Source organism: Tyto alba, unplaced genomic scaffold (genome assembly GCF_018691265.1).
Source record: "Tyto alba isolate M040663 unplaced genomic scaffold, T.alba_DEE_v4.0 Super-Scaffold_34, whole genome shotgun sequence".
Lineage (NCBI taxonomy): Eukaryota > Metazoa > Chordata > Aves > Strigiformes > Tytonidae > Tyto > Tyto alba.
In genome coordinates this window covers 1,764,902-1,785,741 of record NW_024881309.1, presented here as the reverse complement: position 1 = coordinate 1,785,741, position 20,840 = coordinate 1,764,902, and the positions used below count along the sequence as shown (strand labels likewise).

At 56.0% G+C, this 20,840-nt stretch overlaps 2 protein-coding genes across 5 annotated transcripts; one reads left to right on the top strand and one right to left on the bottom strand.

Moving 5' to 3' along the window:
* The first annotated feature begins 26 nt into the window (after nt 1-26).
* LOC116959731 (serine/threonine-protein kinase 10-like) lies at nt 27-9,365 on the top strand. Of its 3 annotated transcripts, none has more exons than XM_042801309.1 (19): nt 27-1,329; nt 2,327-2,491; nt 2,619-2,667; nt 2,875-3,024; nt 3,114-3,186; nt 3,583-3,777; nt 4,115-4,196; nt 4,283-4,393; nt 4,489-6,054; nt 6,175-6,333; nt 6,453-6,569; nt 7,138-7,261; nt 7,418-7,623; nt 7,728-7,857; nt 7,969-8,093; nt 8,163-8,348; nt 8,452-8,577; nt 8,680-8,793; nt 8,904-9,365. In XM_042801309.1, the coding sequence occupies exons 1-19, from the start codon at nt 943-945 to the stop codon at nt 9,108-9,110; spliced, it is 4,272 nt and encodes a 1,423-aa protein (XP_042657243.1). In that variant the 5' UTR covers nt 27-942; the 3' UTR covers nt 9,111-9,365. The 3 variants fall into 3 exon arrangements, with proteins under 3 accessions (XP_042657243.1, XP_042657245.1, XP_042657244.1); XM_042801311.1 differs by having other exon boundaries at nt 4,489-6,057; nt 6,453-6,515; XM_042801310.1 differs by having other exon boundaries at nt 4,489-6,057; nt 6,453-6,583; nt 7,444-7,623.
* A 578-nt stretch (nt 9,366-9,943) lies between these two features.
* On the bottom strand, nt 9,944-19,881 carry NCAPH (non-SMC condensin I complex subunit H). 2 transcript variants are annotated; one of them, XM_042801312.1, is made up of 17 exons: nt 18,976-19,881; nt 18,799-18,892; nt 18,375-18,467; nt 17,203-17,338; nt 16,547-16,665; nt 16,035-16,224; nt 15,407-15,498; nt 15,047-15,252; nt 14,429-14,577; nt 13,798-13,901; nt 13,331-13,453; nt 12,913-13,020; nt 12,084-12,236; nt 11,650-11,766; nt 11,296-11,378; nt 10,890-10,965; nt 9,944-10,488 (listed from the first exon to the last, which is right to left on the bottom strand). In XM_042801312.1, the coding sequence occupies exons 1-17, from the start codon at nt 19,482-19,484 to the stop codon at nt 10,429-10,431; spliced, it is 2,412 nt and encodes an 803-aa protein (XP_042657246.1). In that variant the 5' UTR covers nt 19,485-19,881; the 3' UTR covers nt 9,944-10,428. The 2 variants fall into 2 exon arrangements, with proteins under 2 accessions (XP_042657246.1, XP_009972198.2); XM_009973896.3 differs by having other exon boundaries at nt 18,799-19,302.
* Between the last annotated feature and the right edge of the window lie 959 nt (nt 19,882-20,840).

The following is a 20,840-nucleotide window of genomic DNA, read 5'->3' as shown; positions in this document are numbered from 1 at the left end:
AGGAAGAGGAGAAGGAGGAGAAGGAGGAAAAGAAGATGTAGAATAAGGAAAAGGAGAAGGAAACAGAGAAGAGAAGGAAAAAAGGAAAAAAAGCCAAAAAATGAAAGCCCAGCTGCTGGGGGCGGTGCCGGGTTGGCAGTGCCGGGGGCACCCGTGTCCCTGTGGGGCACGGACTGCAGCGAGAGGCTCCTTACCTCACGGGGGCCGGGGGGCTTTGGGCTTGCGGGAGGGGCCAGCACCCTCCTCCCGTGGGTTAATCCCCTCAGGGGCTGGTATAGAAACGCGGCTCTAGGCTGAAGCCTGACACTTTATATTATGAATATAAAGCTGTAAAATAGCTCCCTGGATTTAATTACCCTGTGATTAACTGCTGTAATCACCGGGAAAACGGCCTCCTCGGGGAGCACACGTGAGCTGAGCCCCCCCAGCACCGGGGAGATGCTGCACCCACACCAGCACAGGGGCTTTGTTATTTAGGAGGTAAAAGCCACCTTGCTTTAGGGGAGCGGCCGGGGCCGGCTGCTTTTGGGTGCTGAAGGGGGATTTTGGGTGCTCTCCATCAAGAGGGGGCTGCAAAAGGAGATGTCAGCCACGATACCAACATCTTCCACCCCAGCCCTCTGCCAAAGCGGTGGCACGGCCCAACGCTGACCTGACCTTGAAGATCTTTCCAGGGATTGCTAATTAGCGGAGCGCTAATAAGGCTTAATGACCTCATCTGGGGTGTCCCAACACCCACGGGACCTGCTGAAGCTCAGCCCAGCCAGGGAGCCTGTTGCTGCTGACCCCAGCCAGGGCTGTGTGTGGATTTATAGATAAATTCACGGCGATGTGCACCTAAACAAGCACCTGCGACCATAAAGGACCAAATAGCTGCAGAGGGCCCCTATATGCCCCCGCCCGTGGCTTTGGCAGGGGCGCAGGCAGCACCTTTGGGTGAGCATGACCCCTTTCTCCCATCCTGAAAACCACCCACAGGTGGGCAGCGGCCCGCGTGGAGCAAAGCATCTCCTTTTCGGCACCTCCATCTCGCGGCACATCCTGCGCGGTCCGGGGCAGCGCTCAGCCCCTTCCTGCCGGCGGGGGAGGAAGAGCGAGGGCTGCGAAGGCTGCGAGGGCGCTTGGTGGAGGAGCTCGAGCCCAGCCGCCCCGGGGTTTTTTTTTCTGCATGGAGGTGGCCCCATGGCTTTTCTCCGGCGGCTTTTTGGCTTTTCGGAAAAGAAGAAGCCGCCGAGGCGGTGCGAGCACGTCAAGCGGGACGTGGACCCCGAGGAGGCCTGGCTGGTGCTGGGCGAGCTGGGCGACGGCGCCTTCGGCAAGGTCTTTAAGGTAGGAGAGCACCCCAAAACACCGCTGGTACCCCCAAGGGTTTTGTAAACACTTGTGTTGTTTTTTGGGGGTTTTTGGGGGTTTTTTTGTATGTTTGTTTTGGTTTGGGTTTTTTTGTTGTTGTTTTGTTTTTGTTTTTTTGTTTTTTTGTCAGTGCTGCCTCACACTGTGCAGCTTCCGGCATGCAAGAAGCCAAAAAGCCCCTAAACAGCCCCAAATTTCCAGCAGAGGATGGTCAGGTCCTCGCTCACTGCTGGTTTAGCCCATCCCCAACCTTTGGCACGGGGAGAGCCGCCGGCTCCTCTGGCCCGTTTGCCGGCGGGTGTTTGCCCCCGCGGATGGAGCGAGGGGGTTGAGACGGGGATGTTTTTCTCTGAAACCACGGTGCAGAGCCTGAGCACGACAGGAAACCCAAATTTGCCATCCGTCAGACCCGCGGCAGCAGCCGCTTTCCGGCGCCGGTGACACGCAGCAGCGACGGTCTCGGTCCTGGCTGGGCTTGTCCTGGACAAACCCATCCCCTTTTTTGGCTTTTTTTTTTGGAGTAACCAAATGCCTCAGCATCGCTCTGGGGATGGGGTTTTGCTGTGGAACCACCCAAAGGCCCTTGGAGGGGGGCGTTGCTGGGCCCCCTGCCGTGACTGTATCGCAGCCGGGGGAGGATGTAGCTCGCCGGAGGGTTCTGGGGTACGGTGGGATGCACAGGTTGGCACGGCCACACAGAGGGCAGAAGGTTTTGGGGTACAGCGGGGTGCTCCAGGGCCTGCGCACAGGGTGGCACAGCCACACCGGAGCCACCCTCAGCCCCAGGGACGGCGGTGGCCCTGCGTCCCCCTCCTTCCTGGCTCTGGTGACAGCAGGGTCCCCGCGTCCATCCCCGGCGTTTGGCTTGGCGGCACCTGGGGAAGGATGCGACGGGTCCAAGCTTTCCCCTCACCAAAAATTGCTCCTTCCGTACCCCACGAGCCCCCGTGAAACTTCTCCTCCCGCCCCCCAGGCACAGAACAAGGTGACGGGGGCGTTGGCGGCCGCCAAGGTGATCGACACCCCGGGTGAGGAGGAGCTGGAGGACTATGTGGTGGAGATCGAGATCTTGGCTTGCTGTGACCACCCCAACATCACCAAGCTGCTGGACGCGCTCTACTGGAACGGGCAGCTCTGGGTGAGCTGTGGAGGGTGCTGGTCCCCCCACCCTGGGCATGAACCAGGGTCCCACCAGCATCTCAGGGCTGGGGGACTGTCTGGCGGGGACACATTTGCGGACCAGGGTGGGAAACCTCTTCCTGCAGATCCTGGTGGAGTTTTGTCCCGGAGGGGCGGTTGATGCAGCGATTTTGGGTAAATAAATTCTTATTTTTCCAGCTGGCATGCAGCCGTGGGAGGATTTGGGATGGGACTGCCGAATTCCGCGGCGTGGAAGGGAGTCCTGGGCTTGTGCAGCCTCTCCAGGAGGGAGGATGGGTTGGGGTGCATCTTCCCCCGGGTTTGCGGGGGGTGCTGGCAGGAGGCTTCGTTAGCGGTGGGCTTCGTTTGCGCTAACGGCAGAGCTGGAGAAAGGGTTGACGGAGGAGCAGATCCGAGTGGCTTGCAAGCAGCTGCTGCTGGCGCTGCAGTACCTGCACGGCTGCAAGATCATCCACAGGGACGTGAAGGCTGGCAATGTCCTGCTCACCCTCGATGGGGACGTCAAGCTGGGTGAGTCCCGGGGGGAATCGGGGCAGCGTGGGGCCCCAGGGATGCTGTGCCCCAAGGATTCTCTCTAACTGCCACTTTCTGGTCTGCAGCTGATTTTGGTGTCTCGGCTAAAAACTCCAGCACCGTCCAGCGCCGGGTGTCCTTCATCGGCACCCCGTACTGGTAGGTGTGGGGCAGAAATCCCTGGGGATGGTGGGATTTGAGAGTGCAGGCAGGTGGGATGGGGGAGCCCAGGCGTCCTGTTTTCCTCCTGCGGATGCTCGCAACCAGCTCCTTGACACGAGGAGCATCTTGAGGAACTGGATTGTTCCTCCTCCAGCCAACTCCGGCTCCAGTGTGGGCTTCTCAGTAGCATGAGACTGTGTATGGAGAGGACGTGTGGGGTGCTGGTGGGTGCCAGCCCTCCTGAGGTAGCGTTGGAAGGGTTGGGGTTGAATCTCACCTCTTCTGCCTAGAGGGTTGCCCCGGAGGGGCTGGTTCCTGGGTTTGGTTTTGGGGGGAGACACCAGCCCCCAGCCCAGGGCAGGCTGGACCTCCTTCCCTCTCTCCCATGCGCAGGATGGCCCCGGAGGTGGTGCAGTGCGAGACGTCCAAGGAGAGCCCCTACGGCTACAAGGCTGACATCTGGTCACTGGGCATCACGCTGATCGAGATGGCTGAGATGGAGCCCCCCTACCACGAGCTGAACCCCTTCCGGGTGCTGCTGAAGATCGCCAAGTCCCAGCCCCCCACCTTGCGTTACCCCAAGAGGTGGTGAGTCCCTGTGCGGAGGCGTCACCCCAACCTTGGTGACGGCGGGAGTTGTTGTCCCACGAGGCAGCTCCTGCTCGAAGCCGTGTCCAGGCAGCTGGGACGGGCTCTTGGACCGTAAGTGATGCTGGTCGTGATTCCTCCGAGCCCAGTTCCAGTAGTGGCACCACGGGTTTCCCACCGCACCGCCTTTGCCCACAGAAGGTGACACTGGTGGGCAGCACCGGGGTGGGGACCTCCTGCCAAGGTGCCAGTAGAGCATCACCCCAGAGTCTGTGGGGCTCACAGCGGGGGGTGACAGGGAGCTTCTGGCCCCGTACTCACCGGGATCATCCCACAGGTCTGAAGACTTCAAGGACTTCTTGAGGAAATCCTTGGAGAAGAGCCCCGAGGCGCGGTGGTCAGCCAGCCAGCTCCTGCAGGTGGGTAGCACCCATCACCACCTGCCCAGGGTGGTGGGACCCATCCTCGGCGCTGACCCCACTCAACCTCCCTTGCTCCCACCCAGCACCCCTTCGTGGCGGGCATCTCCGACAAGCGACCGCTCCGGGAGCTGGTGGCCGAAGCCCGGGCTGACGTGCTGGAGGAAGAGGATGAGGAGGAAGGTCCGGTCCCCTTGGTGCGTGAGTAGCGGCCAGCTGGGGTGCAAGATCCCTCCGACCCTTTCCAGGAGCTTGCTGAGCCTCACCTCTTTCCCCGTTGTCCACCCAACAGCCTGAGCAGGAGCATGGAGAGTCCTCCTGCCCCCCGACCCCGGGGGGGTCCCTTGAGCATCAGCCCCTGGACGCTGTGGGGAGAATCAGTGAGGAGCCGGGCATCCCATCCGACGTGCCCAGGACCAAGAAGGCATCTGACTTCTTGAAGCAAATGAGGAGGAGGTCCTCACCCGAGCCCACAGGCTCCATGAGGCTCCCTGTGAAGAGGCCGTCCGAGTTTCTGAAGCTGATGCGGCGCAGGTCGTTTTTTGGAGGGATGAAGTCCCAAGAAATGGCTAAGGAGCAGCACGGGGCAGAGCTGAGTGGGCTGGAGATTACGACACTGGATGTTCCTCAAGGGACATCTGTCCCAGCAGAGGCAGGAGGAGATGTTCAAGGGTGTCAAGAGGGGGAGACCAGCCCTCTGGGGACCCCCTGCAAGGTGGCCGAGCTCCCCTTGGGGCCACAGCAGGCAGGAGACCTTGCTGGACTGCAAGAGCTGAAGACAGAGCAGGTTGGACCCAAAGCAGAGCCCCAGGAGGAAAGCCAACGTGCCGAGGCATCACCGATGGTCGAAACGCCCACGGAAGGACAGCTTGCAGCTCAGCTGAGCCCCGTTTCAACCCCCAAAAGTGATACAAAAAAGGAGTCAAGCAGAGACCCTACTTGTAAGTCACTGGCCCTGCTTGCACCCACGGACGGGGACTGGCGCAGGGGCTCGGCCGTGGGGCAGCTGGTGGCAGCCCTGGACCTGTGGACCATGGGGACCAAACCCCAGAACTTCAAGCCGCTGGCAGAGCATCAGCACCGAGTTACTCGGTCGTTGCTAGCCCTGAAGGTTGAGGTTGGCTCCACTGGGGATGGAGATGGCCTTGGGAAGGATGGTGATGGAGCAGGGAGGGCACCCATGGGACCTGAGGGTGCTGGAGAGCCTGAGGAGACTGAGCTGGTGGATGAGAAGGTGCCACGAGGTGAAGAATCGCTGATACCCAGTGTGACAGAGGCGGTGGTGAGGTCAGATGTGCTCCAGGGGTGGCAGGAGCCTCTGCCCGGGCTGGGAGAGGCCGGAGAAGAGAACAAAGGGGAGAGAAACTCAGCTGTGTGTGAACCCATCACTGACCCCCTGGACCTGGTTGAGCGGGAGGTGGGGAGGAACGAGGAGAAAGCCATGGACAACACTGAAACTGGGGTAGAAACTTCTCCCGAGGAAGCCCTGATGCCAGCAGAAGTGAAATGGGAAGAGGATGTTGTAAAAGGGTGTTTGACTGGAGATCGTAACCCAGCCGGAGATGCGGCCAGGCTGGGGGAAGTGATGCTGGCAGGAGAGGAATTGGAAGCAGCATGTGCAGGAGAGGGACCTGCAAGTGAGGAGGCCCAAAATTCAGCAGAGGACTTGTCCCCTGTGGAGATTCCGGGGCCTGCTGAAGAGGAAACAGAAGAGAAAGCAGAAAACAGCCCCAGAAACAACCAGCCAGGAGCTGCTCATGGGAATGGCTGGGAAGAACAAGATGGAAATGATGGAGAACTTGGAGAAGATGGGGTGCAGGTTGCTCCAGCAGGACCATCAAGGGATGGACCTGGAGAGGTGATGGGTGGCTTGGAGGCTCATGGAGCAGTGCCAGAACCTCAGGAGGCCCTTGGTGGACATCCAAAGGCCACAAAGACCGTGAGCTTTGACGCTGCCCTTGTCTGTACCTCTTCCCAGGGGCAGGGAGCATGGGAAGCAGGGAACACATCAGATCCATCCGTCACACCAAGGCAAGGAGAGGAGCCGTCTCCTGTGGAAACCCCTGCAGATGTCCAAGGTCCAAGTGTCCTCCCTGCAGCAGCGCAGCCTTTCCCCTCTGCCAGGGAAGCCCGGCAGGTGAGAAGCTTGCAGGTAACATGGTCATGTGAAGCTGCCCCACCCCTTGCATGGGCTCCCCGTGTTGGGTTTACGTAGTTTTGGGCCATCTGAGCAAAAACCGTTGATCCCGGTCACAGGAACCTGCCTCGTTCCAAAGGACGGTCAAGAAAACCCGGCGTTTTGTGGTGGATGGGGAGGAGGTGAGCGTGACGACGGCCAGGACTGTCGGCAAGGCTGGGGCAAGGGGCGAGCTGGTGCGTTCGGCTCGGTGAGTGATGCTGGTAGCGGAGGGGCCACCAAGCATCTCCCATCCCTTTCTGGACAAGGAGGACCAGGGGCAAAGGGGAGAGGGTGCTGGGGGCTCTGTACAAAGCACGGGTGCTTGACCTGCAGGCTTGGAAGACCCATGTGCCTCCCTGGCCGGGGTCTAGTCCAGCAGCAGAGCATGAGCAGGCCCTTCCCTGCATCCTCAGGGACACGTGAAGAGCCAAAACATTGCTCAGCCCCATATCTGGTGTGTCCAGCGGCCAGCTTAATGAAAGAAGAGGGGAAGATCTCCTCTAAGCTCTCGTGTCACCCAAGGAGAGTAGGAGAGGATGAAGGTGGGGATGGAGGGGCAGCGACATCAGCTGAGCTTGGGAGCATGGCCACCATGGACCCAACAGGTGTCCTATCTTCTTGCTAGAGAGTCTTCTCCGTGTTGTTGCACCAGGGCTGAGCTTTCCCCTTCCTTTATCCACCTACGTCAGCCATTCTGGGGGAGAGAGAGGTGCCTCCAGGGCCACCTTGGGCCCCCCTCACCTCAACGCCCCAAACTTTTAGGCGCCAGGAGCTCCGCGAGCTGCGAGTGCTGCAGAAGGAAGAGCAGCGAGCTCAGAGCCAGCTGGAGCAGAAGTTCCACCAGCAGCGGGAGCAGATGTTTCGTCACATCGAGCAGGAGATGACGGTAACCAGCCCCTTGTCCCTTGGTGCCATGAGATGTTGAGGGGGGGGGGGGGTGTCATGTGCAAGGCGGGGTGCTGGAGTCCCACCGCAGGAGATGTCAGGGACTGGGGGGTGGGGGGTGTTTGGTTACCTTGGTGGCCACTTCTGGTCCCTGCAGCCCCGTTAACCACATCTGCATGGCAGAGCAAGAAGGAGTTTTACGACCGGGAAGTGGAGAGCTCGGAGCGGCGCTACCGGCAGCTGAAGGAGCGCCAGGAGCTGGAGTACACGGCGAAGCTGCGAGACGAGGCCAAGCGCCTCAAAGCCCTCCAGGAGAAGGAAGGCGGGAGGAGGATGCAAGAGCTGAAGGGTGATGGGAGAGAGGTGAGGGTCCGGGGCGGTGCTGGCTCCCCGAGATGTGCCACCAGGAGCCTGGGGACCATCTCCCCTGGGTGGTGGGATGAAGCCCCCTCCGTTGCTCGCTGCAGGAGCAGCGTTTCCTGCAGCAGCAGCAGGAGAAACTCAACGCAGCCCTGCAGAGGGTCGTCCAGGAGCACAAGAAGAAGATGACGTCCATCGACTGGGAGTGCATCAGCAAGATCCGTAGCCTCAGGAGAGGTGGACCGGGCTGGGAGGAGGAAGATGCTGGAGGGTTCTCGGGGAGGGGAGCGGGGGGTCTGGCTGGGGGTTTTTTGGAGGTGGTCACGGTGCTGTGGTCTTGCCCGGTAGCCCGTGAGTCGGTGGTGTGGAACATGGAGCAAGGGCACCTGCAGGAGAAGTACCAGCTCTTCAGGCAGCAGGTGAAGGAGCAGCACGCGCTGCAGCGGCAGCAGCTCCGCAGGCGCCATGAGAAGGTGAGGGGGGAACCGCCGGCGACGCTCCCTCAGCCCCGCTCCTGCCTCACCCTCCTGCCCCTTTCCCAGGAGACGGAGAGGATGAACCGCTTCCACCAGCTCTTGCTGGAGGATCTGAGGAGCGAGCAGGCGCAGGAGCGGGCTCAGCTGCTGAAAAGCCAGCGCTGCGACGCCAAAATCCGCCTGGCCCTCTTCAAGGACAACCTGAAGATCCAGGAGGGTAATGGGGCCAAGCAGAGGGAGAGGGCCAAGCAGGTACAAGGACCCACCCGGGGCCGAGGAGAATTCCTCAGCACAAAAGCTGTAAGAGCTGGCTTTTGGGGAAAGGGAGGGTGATGCGGGCTGTCCCCCGCCGCAGTTTGTGCAGCAGGAGGAGAGGCGGCAGCGAGCGGAGGCGCAGCGGCAGCAGGAGCAGCAGGCGCAGCGGCTGCAGCGGCTGCAGCAGCAGCAGGCTGAGAGCCTGGCAGAGCTGGGGCAGATGCAGGTACTGGGGACCGCTGCAAAGCTGTGAAGCCCACCCCCCCCGCCCCACCTTGCTACCTCTCCTCGAGCTCCTCCCTTCCCCTTTCCACCACCCCTCTCCCAGAGCGAGAAGATGCACCTCCTAGCAGAGCAGGAGAGGAGGCAGCTGGGGCGGCTGGACCAGGAGCACGCCATGGAGCTCAGCGAGTGGAAGCAGCGGCTGGCTGCTCGCAAGGAGGTGAGTGACACCCCCCCTCCCCCCCCCAGCATCTCCTCCCCACCTCGGCCCCGCTCGCGGGGTGGGCAGGAGGGCTGCTCTCCCCGCTGCGACCCACCCCCCCGCGGCAGCGCTGCGTCTCTCCCCCTCCAGATGCTGGAGGAGGAACTGGGGGACTCGCTGCCGGTGCAGCGGCGTGGAGAGCTGCACGGTGCCCAGAGCAGCAACAGAGTCACCCGCTTCTTCCACCTCCCCTCCTGATGCTGAACCGGGGGTTACTGGGGAGCCAGAGGCAGGCAGGTGACTGGGGACCAGTCCCACGGCTCTGCTGGGGCTGAGGATCTCAAAGGCAACGCGAGGGGCAGCCGGGCCCCGGGGCCGAGTGGCCGGGCAGGATGTGTTATGGATCCTGGGGGTGGCGTTCAAGCCCACCCTCGCCGGGCTGGAAGGGTTGGGGTGAAGCAGGTGCCAACACCCCAAATCGCCCCAGAAGCCCCTCAGGGGTCTGTGCATACAGGGAGGTTGCTGGTTCTTCCCGTGTGTTCCCCTCACCTGAATTGCAACTGAAGGAAATACAGCCTTTCTTGAAGAAAGTCCCTGTTTGTGACTTTTACTTAAAAACCCTCTTGTCTTGCACCCCACCAGCACGTCCTGTGCCCCAACCTGCCCCCTCAGGCTGGCTCTCAGGGTGGGAGTCCTGTGCCCAGCTTGGGGGCAGCACTGGAGCCAGGTCTCAGCTCCACCACCCTGCAGAGCTGTTCTCCACCCACCTCGTCAAGGCCCTACGGGCACTAGTAAGTCCTGACGGCCTTGACCCACACCCATGGCCCAGGAGCTCCACTGAAGCTCAGCTCAAGGGCTTCAGTCCCCGCTGCTCTCCCTGCCTCGTGGCCTTGGACCCAAGCCTGACCTGCAGACTGACTTCCCAGCTTGATCCTGGACCTGCCTCAGCACCATGAACTTGCCTGGTGATCTCAACTCCTGGCTGAACCTGGCTACCAGGTCGGTCTCGCTCACATCGTTCAGTACTGGGGGACTGAGTCCTGGAAGGTGACACTCCGGCTGCACGAGCCCCCCCGACTCCTGGCTTGCTTTTCTTTAGCCGCCCTGCTCTTGCTGCTTCCCAGCACGCGTGGTATTTTTACCTCTGTCTCATTTTGGAGACTCCTTCTTCTCCATCTACAAATTCTGTAGCAATTTATTATCTTTAAGCTCAGTATAAAAGGTAAATAACTTCACGGGATGAATAGGACTACAGAAGGAACTGGAAACATGAGTAACAGTCAGTCCACGTACAGGGGATTACGGACAGACAGTGAGTGATACACAGAGGAGCCTTCTGCTCGCAGGCACCGGTGGTTCACAGTGAGAGGGAGGAACTCTGCTACCCAGACCCAGGAAAGAGCTGATGGATCTAAGATGGCAGGAGCCAGGCAGGCTGAGCTGCAACCGTCCATCTGTACAGGTCCTCTGCTGAGGTAGGACATCCTTGATTTAGAAGTCTTCCTGAGGTGCAGAGACCAGTGGGATTTCTCAGCAATGGCACTGGGAGGAGAAAAATCTGGCACTGGTGAGATGGTCCAGAGCGAGCACTGGTCAGCTGGGAGGCTGAGCTCTGTCCTGTGGGTCAGCCCAGGGGTCTGCTCCACACAGGGTTCAGTTCTCTTGTTTCACTCGGACATCAGACAGGTCCTCTGTGCCCTCCAGCTTCAGATTCTGGGAATATAAAAGAAAAGTGAAGTTCAACAAAGCCGGACTCTTGAGTCTGAAGGCATAAAAAACCCACACGAGGAAGGTTCAGAACAACCCCAGCCCCTTCTGTCACCATCAGCACATGCAAGACCAAGGCTTCCCATCGGCTGTGGCTTCAGTCTGAAACGCTCACAACACTTAGAACAACACTGAGCAACGAAGTGCTCGCCCCTCTGCTGCCAGACCCAAGGACGAGGAAGGACAGACAGCATTTAGGCTGGAAATGCTACGAGTGCTTAACCACGGGCCAGGACTGAAGTGGAGAAGTCCTGGTGTAGCAAGAGAACGGCCCTGCTCCCGCTGCTTTTCACTGCGCGTTTCACCTGCTGCACCGATCACGTCTCCTGCGTGCACGCTGCGCTTACCTTCTCATTTGCCAAATGCAAGAGACAGACAAAGGCTAAGGGGACAGACAGATCGTCAGCTATCACAGAAGGCAGCCTACAAAAGAGAAGGGAGAAGGTTAGGATGGCAGGAGCCTACTGAAACCCGACTGATGGAGCATGCCTGCCAGGACCAGGTCGCCAAAGATTAGCTCCTCCCCAGAGACCTGGTTTTCTCCACCTTTCCCCTCCCAGTAGCAGAGAATTTGCCAAGGTGCATGCAAGCTGTAGCTCCCCCAGGCACACCCAGAGAGCAAGAGAAAAGATTTTTCCCCAGCAGGGTTCAGTCAGCAAGTTGTAACAGGCACAGAGGGGTCAGCGGTTGCTGTGAAGCTCAGCTGAAGTCTGTCCCCCCATCTTCAGTCCAACCTTTTCAGGGCCTCTCTACCTTTGAAGCAGTTCCTTCATGATGTTGCTGAGGACCTTCTCTCCTACTACCACCGATGTGTTCTCCTTCTCTGCTTCCTCCATCTATTTAGCAAAAAGACAGACACTGCTGAGACAAACTTTGCTCCCCAGTATTCAGCCTTGTGTTCAGAGAAAAACCACTGAGTCTGTGTCATGTCCCAGTGTCAGAAAAACACCGTCTGTCCTTATCAACCAGCCCATGGCAGCAAGGCTACTCAAAAGGTCTTGTTGCTAAACTTGCCCAAGACTCTCTGTGGGAGTTAAGAGCAGTTACCTGCAGGGCACTCTCTTATCCTTGGGCCTATTGAGGTCATCTGCCTCCCCCTGCACTCACCTCTGCCACTGTTTGTTTCTTACACCCATCAGTCAAGAGGTCCCACATGTCTTTCTTCAGCCTCTTCATGTCAATTTTCTTGGCTGTCTTTGCATACTGAATTGCTATCTTATTGACCTGGGGAAAAGAATTCAAGGTTTAGTTGAGAGCAGAAGCAGCAGCACTATTCTCAGTCAGGACCACAGGAACAATTACAATATGGTTCTCCTTGGGAACTATGGTGAATGCTACCTTACTACTAAACCTTTGATTTTGAATTCCCTCCTCTTACACAAGGGTTCACCTGGAAATAAAGTGTCCAGCAGCAAACCGAGGAGATCCTGCACCAGGGAAGCTGCTGTCTCAGGACTTCTAACCACCCGAGGTGTTGAGAGGCTTTGCTCCAGACCTGCCCAGGGAGCAGTTCACAGCTCAGTGACAACACAAGTCCTTACCTTCCGGGGCTCAGCAACGAGGTTCAGCTCTCCGTACGTTGTGATATTGACGTCGCCGCCAAGCCTGTTGAGCTCAGGCTGGGTGGTAAGGTTGAACTCCCCTGCCTGGTCCACGAATTGAACGGGTTCATCATCATCATTGCTGTCTGCAGCCTGATCAAGAAGAGATACAGCAGTGAGGCCACCCAGAGACATCTTTGAGGAGCCAGAGATGTCCTGCACTGAGATAACAAGAGCACCCACCTCTCCGGTGGTGGCACCTGCCCACCTTCCCTATGGAAGATGTTCTTATTCAGACCCTTCCCACAATGCTTAGGCTGGGCTAAGGTTAAACCCAAGGGAGATCTAGAGTACAGAATATCAAGGCTGTTCTACACAGAAAGATAACAGAGGAGGGCTCTCCTGCCAGTGTGGGACCAGCTGAGATTTGTCACAAACACACTTGGAAGGCAGCACTGGACTGGCAGAAAGCTCAAGCTTTAGAAGAAGCCTATTGCAATGGAAGGTTGAAACAGCTGGGAGCAAACCTGGCTGTGTAGAGATGACTGCAGGAGGTGAGTAATGGCATTTACTCCTACTTTAGGGCACAAGTGCATGGAAAAGGCTGGAATGGAGTTTCTGCAGCAGACTGACTGGCAACCACACCAAAAGCAGTTTAGCTTATGTCATTAGAGTGAGAGGACAGGGGTGGGCACAGAGACTCCTGCTGCTTTGTCATAATCTGCAGCTCCAATTCTTTTTCACTAGTAATTCTGGATGCAGATTCTTCCTAAATTATTCCCATCACATATCAAATATAGGCAACAGAAAGCAATCTTGTTCCAGCTACCTGCAATGCAGGGCAGAAATTGGAGGTGTCATTGAGGTTGTTGTAATCGTACTCGCCGATCTGATCTTCGTGATCCAACGAGCTCTCTGTCTCTGACGTCCTGCAGAGCTGCAGAGCCAAGAGCAGGGGTCAGAAAAGGAAAAACTAAATACTCCCCCAAGCAATGCCTGCGCCTTGTTACTTCATCACCTCCCCTCTTCCCAGCCTGCTGGCTCTTCCTTGCATACTCTAGCAAGCCCCTTGGAAAGCACAACAGCTAAGCACAGCCGCTTCGGCATCCACGAGTGGGTCAGTGCAGTGAGAGACACGCTGGCCTGTCTCCAGCCCTGAGGAGCACCCTGAAGCACTTCAAGCATTTGTTGAAGAGTGGTTTCATGCATGGAATAATTGCTTACATGCTTTAAGAGAAGACTCTTACCTTAACAGCTGGTTTGAGGAACAGCTGGAGAAGGGTGTTAGGGTCATAGTTGAAGTCTGCGGGAAGTGTGGTGCTCCTCACATTCTGGCTTTCCAGAATGGTTTTGGCTAGAGTTACAGATGCCTGGGGAAGGCAATAAATACCATTACCCATGAGCTATCCTCTACCTGGAAGATTAATGCACAAATAAGTGCTCTGGACACAGGTCTTCATCTGAAAGGGGGCAAGTTCTGAGATGCCTCCAAAGAGGGGGCCCACGCTGGTCCAGTCAGTGCACCCAGTAGCTTCTGTGCAGCACCCTGGGACACGCAGCTGGACCTGCAGGCTCGCTCTGCCTGACAGGGTACGAGCCTGATTCTCCACCCCAAGGTTGGTAGAACTCTCTACTTGTATCATAACCTGGAGTCAACATTTCCAAGACACAATGATATAGCAAAAGAGAGCAGAGACAGAAGCACAGTACGTACCTTGGTCTTACGGAAATATGTGTCAAAATCAATATCCTCATCAAAGTCTATTTTAAATGCTTCTTTTGCACTCCTTTTCTTGGTCTCTTTTTCAGAGTTAGCATCTGTTGCAGAAAGGAAGGAAACTGTTAGTGCTTTGTGACCGAGTAAGGGCAACATGCTCACTTCTAACTTGAGCATCTGCTCCACACAGAAAGGTCACCTACGAGGACTTTTCCCTTTGTTATGGGAAAGGAATAGGTGTTGTTCTCAGCTTCGTGTTTTAAAAGGATCGGTACCTTTTCATAAAAGCAGAAAGTGTAATTTAATCTTCATTTTTTATGCAGAAGGTGGGAAGCAATAGCTGGAGCTGTATTAGTGCTAGTATCTCCTAGTGCTGCAGTGAGAGACACCCCCTCAACTTTGAGCATCATTAACAAACCCAAACACTGGAGAATGTATCAGACACCAAAGGACCCATGTGCGACTGAGCACCTTCCTGGTGCCCAAACTCAGTGCTGCTTCCCATCTGGCTAGGAAAGAGCCATGCAGGCTTGTCCCCTTCTTTACTGCCCTTACTTTACAACTCGGATGCCACTTATCTCCAAAAGTAAGCAGGACCTGGCAGCAGCTGCAGCCTCTAAATACGTACGTTTGTGTCGAGGTTTGAAACGCCAGTGCTCCGGCCCAGCCCACATTGACAGAGTTTGGGGACTGAAGTAGGAGTACTCTCTGGGTTTCATGGAGAGATGAAGGCACATGGTCGCAATGTCTCCATCTCCAAAAGGAACCGCAGCAGTTCTGGAAAGAGCACGCAGGCTGCTCAGTGAAATCATTCCTTTAGCACACACCGGGCCTGAGCGTGCATTTAGTACCCAGAGCAGCTCAGTACAGACATCCCACTCCCTCTGCTGGCATGTGTGCAGGACTCCTGCTCTTCGAGCAGTGAATGGTATTGTGGGCGAGTGTTGCACTGTCGTGAGGCTGCTGCAAAAACAGAGGTGGATGTGCCAAAGGGAAGGCTGCAAACCAGGGAGCAGAGTGAGCAGAGGAGCAATCACTCTGGGGAAATGTGACCGTACGAAAAGGTCCTCACAGAGGGCAGAGATATTACTGTAATGCATTCCTGGACACACTCAAAGCTTGAGCAGAAAGCAAGCCATAGTGAGATGGGAAATGTGTACACAGTAAATTAAAGATTCCCCAGAGAGCTGCCAGAAGTTGTCGCTTGCTATCAAATCAAAGTGACAGATTTTCAGTGACTACTCACATCTTGCTCTGGTGGACTGTTCTAGGAGAGTTAAGGTTTTCTGTGAATTCCCCAGCCTTGTCTGCTGCTGTATTCCTGGGGGAGTCAGAACTGAAGTCGTCATCTGGCAAGGTGGGAACACAGTCTTCCACATCGCTGTCTATCTCTGCATTGATATCGAACACTTGGTTGCTCTTCTTAAATTTATCTAACAGGGCTACCACTGACTGTAAGAGAAGAAAGTGTTCAGGAAAAAAATGCAGGATATCAGCAGCCCTGGAGGTCAACATCCCACTGCTCTGTGTATCTTGGAGATCACTTTGGAGGCGAGCACAGAATACAGCTCAAGCATCCCACCTGGCACAGAGCTAACAGACGTACCTCCTCATGGGATTCAGCGTCCCACTTTGTAAACTGGAAACCAGCCAGCGAAGAGCAGATGAGGCGTTTTTCAATGCACTGCGCTAGCAGGGCTAGAGACAAGGAGAGGAAGTGGGAGAGATCAGATATAGGATGAAGCAACCAGCGCCTAAAACAAATTCCAGGCATTAAATCATTCCATCTATGTAGGCAGCCTGTCTTGCATGTAGGGTGGCACAGGGCTCACTGTAAAAGCATTTGGACTCGTTTCTCAGCAGAAAGGGAGAGTTTAACTGCTACCCTAACTTGAGGGTGGGTATAACGCTGGGAATCTTATCAGAGCAGCAGGGTTTGGGAGAACGTACAGGCTCAAAACACTCTAAGAAGGTCAGTCGTTAACCTGGAGCACACTCATCTCAACTGCTGCACAGCTCAGACCATGCAGCTGTGCGACAGATCTGCCAAAGGTTAAGCTACATGCACTGGTCTAAAAATCTATAAAGGTCTTGTTTTTCCAGCAACCAGTCTCAGCTTCATCAGGATCAGAGCAACGGTGCCACAGGGTAGCCAAGCAGTGGACAAAAGCACAAGTCAAGCTGGCTGAGACTAAAATGACGACACCCTTCGCTTGGCGGTTACCGGCACTCACGCTTTAAATCCGTCACGTTCACAGGACCAGAGTCTGGCAGCGTGAGCGTCTCTGAGGAAGGGAGAGGCACGATCTCCGAGTCAAAGAGGAGCTCACTGTGGCAGCTTTGGGTATGCAGCCTGATGAGGAAAATGCCGGCTGTGCCGTTTTCATCAAAAGATGCAGCTGTTTTCTGGAACATGGGATCAATCTACAGGTATGGAATGAAGCAGAGAATCAAGGAATGGAGTAGATGGACGGGGTGAAGCAGGTCTCTGCAGGAGACTGTGAAGTACAGGTCCAAAGGGAGAATGACCCACGCATCTTCTTCAATGAGGAGGGAGCTCTCACAGCTGCCTCACGCAGGAGGAATATAGGTGACTAGGAACAGCAGAATTCACAGACGCGCATAAGAATTTTAGAGCCCAAGTGAGGAATGCACGATAAGGAAGACAAGAGAAATGAGAAAGAAGAGGCAACATCTCCTTTCCTCCACCAGAATGCAGGTGCTGCAGCAGCCCCCCTCCACCCACCTCACATCTGTGATTATTCTCCGGCACATTGATGTTATTCAAGTTCTGCTCGATGGTTTTTAACAAGTGTTTTTTCTTCGTCTGAACCTTCTTGACAGCCTCAGAAGCTGGATTGTCTTCTAAAAGAACAAGATACACTTAGAAAACTTGCTAAAATACCCTATGGAGGGATAGCACAACTTTTACATCGGTTTGTACAACAAACACGCCAAAACCCAGTGGGTGTGAAGTTATGCAATTAGGTATCTATTAGTATGAACCCCCAATGTTTTATTGGCTGGAAGCTGCATTTCTTTTTATCCACTCTATTTCATCTTAACAGCACATTTCTGTTTCGAAGCAAAGGACAACAGAGTGGGGCATTTCATTCTTAATGTTTCAGATCAGACCACCTTTGGTTTGAGTTCAAATCTGCCAGGCCAAATTGCTGAATACAGGATTGAACAACAGATTCAGGTTCTCATCTCAATCCTCTCTGCTCAAGCATCTGGGCAAACTAATTCGTGATTTCCCAGCCCTTGAAAACGAAGTTAGTGGTATTCTCCCAGATGTACAAAGCCTTTCAAAATTCCTGGGTGCTCTGTAAGCACACTGACATTTCTCTTAAGCACAGGTGGAATGGGAACACCTTAAGGGAAAATAAGTGAACGACACACCTTCTGGGCTATCCTCGTTTTTTCTAGGTGCCGAATCTATGTCCAAGCCCTCAAGAACTTTGTATGTATCTGTATGGACCACATCCACGCGCACGGAGTAAATCTTTGCACTGGCTTCGAGCGTGCCAGCTGCCATCTGACGGGAGAAACAAAGGATGCAATTTTTAATTGGAAAGGTGAAAGTCTCCTCTAGGAGACGCAAATGCAGAAGACAAGCTGCAGACCTGAATTTCTGAATGTTCTGTATTACAAGCAAAATTATGATCAATTGGAAAAGGACTTATTCTGAAACCTACTGGAGACCTAGGTGCATGGGCCCAGATGTGTCTTCCCTGGCAGAGCCACTATAGTTTGCTTTATCAGGTCTTTTGGAAGGGATCACACAGAATACTTCAAAAATTGCCAAGATTAAGCAATGGAGAGAAGCAAAAAGGTGCAGATTTGCTTCTGCCAAGAGATCTCTCTCCTCTACGTCTCCTTCATGCCTTCTTTTGGGTCATCCTCTTGCTATTTTTTCTGTTTTCCCAAATTACAAGGTCAAAAGAGGTGAAGGGCAGGAGATGCCAAGTGCCCTTTTTGATCACAGACACCCCCAGGAAGGCAAAGGACTACCGACTGAAAACCTGTGCACTCTTTCCTATCCTTTCCACAGTTTCATCAACCATAAGACAGCTAGCTCAGTGGTTCCTTGAGGCCACGTTCAAAAGCCCTGCCATTTGTTCATTCTTCCAAGAATTCAGTTTTCTCTCCTAGCATAAGTCAACTATTATAGCAAGTAAGTCTCTGCCCTGGCAAGTTCTTGTTCTGATCCATTCCAGATCAAAATTAGACTGAGAATTAGACCCATCAACTTCCTCTTCCAGCCTTGTTTTGTTACTAGTTGTAACACCCAGTATTTACCTCTGAAGCCTCACAAGTCTTACTTTTAAACAAGCTCTCCTTTTGAAGGACCATAACTGAAGGAATTCAGCCTTTAATTTCTGTGGTACAAGAGGATTCAACACTGGAAGCTTCTGTGAAAAGTGTCTGTGCTGCCTCTGCCAGCTATTTTTAGTGGAAGTAACCAGCTCAGCTACCTTCAGTATTATTTTAGGTTTGTTATTGATGAAACTTTAGGCTAAATGCCAGTTGGAGGCAAAGCACAATTGTGACCAAGCAGCAACTGCTCTCACCTTGAAGTTGGTGTCTTCAGTATCCTTCTGTTTCAGGATGTTGCCTATAAAGTCTATCAGGTGTAAGCCAAAGACATTCTTCGTGGTGATTTTCTGAAACAAAGCACAGCTCAGAAATGAGCCCCTAGAAAATGATACTTATGAAAACAGTCTGAACCCTCATCCTGCGGGGGGTATTTACAGTAGGACCGAGGGGATGCAGTCTGTGCCACGTCCTACTGCATCACTGCTGGGAAGGCAGCAACAGAAGCCCAGATCTGGCCATGACTTGGATCAGGGATGTGGCTCAGAGGGATTGGAAGAAAAATAACTGTGCAGCCAAGGCTCAAGGACTTTAAAATCCCTCCCAGCCTTGCAACCACGGCCAGGCAGAGGCGGTGTGAGAGGCCGTGACCAGGAGCCCTCCCCGAGGCAGCCGACTCACGTTCTCGGCGGAGAGCTTGATGCAGGTGCTGTAATGGTCCGAGATCTGAGAGTTGGTCCAGTGGGTGAGGGGCGGCATCCACAGCGGCTCCTGCCTGGGAGAGACGAGGTGCTTTGGGGACCCTCCTCCTCCTCCTCCGCGTTTGCGCCCCCCGCCCCCCAGCCCGTCCCGCCGTACCTGGAGGCGGGTGAGGCGAGGCCCAGCGAAGAGTCGTTGCTGCCCAGCCGGAGATCGGCCGCCCTCGAGCGCCGGCGCTGCCGCCTCTCCTGCTCATCGTCGTTACGGAGGGACTCGGACAGCACGGGGGTGCCGGGGGTGCCGAGGGGCCGCGGGGCGGGGGAGGCAGCGGGGCCGCCGGGGGTGCGGAAACTCATCCTAACACCGCGGCCGGGCCTCGCCGCCTCAGGCAAGGCCGCCCGCCTGCGCCCCGCCTCCTCCTTCGCCTTCCAGCCAATGGGCGAGCGGGACGGCGGGACGGTGACCAATCGGGAGCTCCGCCCTCCCCGCCCGCCCCACCCCGGGTTCGAATCGGCGCGCGCGCGCCGGGCGCAACGGCTGCGGCGGGGGGCGGGGCGCGGTCCCTCAGGCGGGCGGCGGGCGGCGGCGCGGGCGGGTGCGACGTGAGGGGCCTCCCTCACGGTTTCCCTCCCAGGGTTTCCCCCCCTCACCCCCGCTGGGGTGCCCATCCGCTGCCGGTGGTTCCCGCGCCCCTCTCGCACCGGCGGAGCAGCGGTCAGATCCCTCCTCCTCGGAGGGAGAAACGCCAGAGCCGAGCTGCTTAGGTACTGACCGCCTCCCCCTCCCCAGCCGCTGACTGCCTGTCAGGGGTCCGCGCAACCGTTGGCGCCTCCATGTTCCCCCCCCACACACCACCACCACCACCGCGGAGGCCTCCGTTTGCTTCTCGTTGTCCCTGGAGCCCGTCTGTGTGGAAATGCCCTCGGGCCGTCTGCTTGACCCTTCAATTTGCTCTGCAGACACCCCCCCACCCCACCCCGAGCACTCCGGGTGCTGTCTGGTGGTCCCCAAAAAGCTCTGTGCTCTGCTTGGTGTTCCCCAGAGCCCTCTGTGTTTGTTTCCCTGCACCCCACAGCCCTCCAGGTGCTTTTTTTTTTTTTTGGTGTGCCCCGAAGCCCTCTCCAGTACTTTGTGGGTTTCAGGGTACGCCAGAGGGTTGGTGGGGGTCTTTGGGCTTTACTCTCAGCTCAGGTACCAGCCCTGTGCAGTGGGGGCTAGCAGATGGCTTGGGGCATCCCCCTTGGCATTGGCTCTGGAGCCCTCCATCCTGCCCAGCACAGCATCCTTCCAGTCTGGCCCAGGAAGGATGATGCTCAGCGAGAGCAGGAGCAGGTTGCGGTTCCCGCTTTTGCTGCCGTGCTGAAGACAGAGAGACTGATAAGTGAGGAGTCAATAGTCCTTCTTAAAGCCCATCCCTTCTGCTCTTGGTCTGACGCAAGGCAGCCAGTGTTTGCAGGACCCTCTGAAGACAGCTAGGCTCCCCCATATCTCCACCTCAGCTTCTCACCCGTTTCCCCAGCTCTCAGCCGATGAGGCCAGGTTACCTGTACTGCTTTGGTTTCCCTGCGCTTGCTAACAGGGAAGGTTTGCTGGGGAAAGCTGTTGGTCCTCAAATTTCCTTTTCCCAGCAGAAACACGTCCTGGTGCGCCTGATTCTAGCAGTCCTGCCTACGGCACAGTGCCTGGGCTGTGGGCACAGGAGACAGGTTCCTTGCTTTAGTATGGAAAGCAGTCTGGGCTGAGGGCTATGTGCCTGCGGCAAGGCAGCACGATGGGGGAAATAACACATTGTGGTTTACTTTTGTAGCATGTCCTGTGCTGTAGAAGCGCTAGTGGAAAGTTAGATGGCCCAGACCTGTGCCTGCTTCATCATCATGACCCTGTAGCTGATGGGAAGAGCAGCTTCTCCAGTGCCACCACCACCAAGATGAGAAGCTTTTCCAACCCTACCAGGCCAGAATTCCCAGCCATCATCCCCCTGAGGGGGGTGAAGCAGCAGCTGCCCCAATGTTTTGTGGTGGATT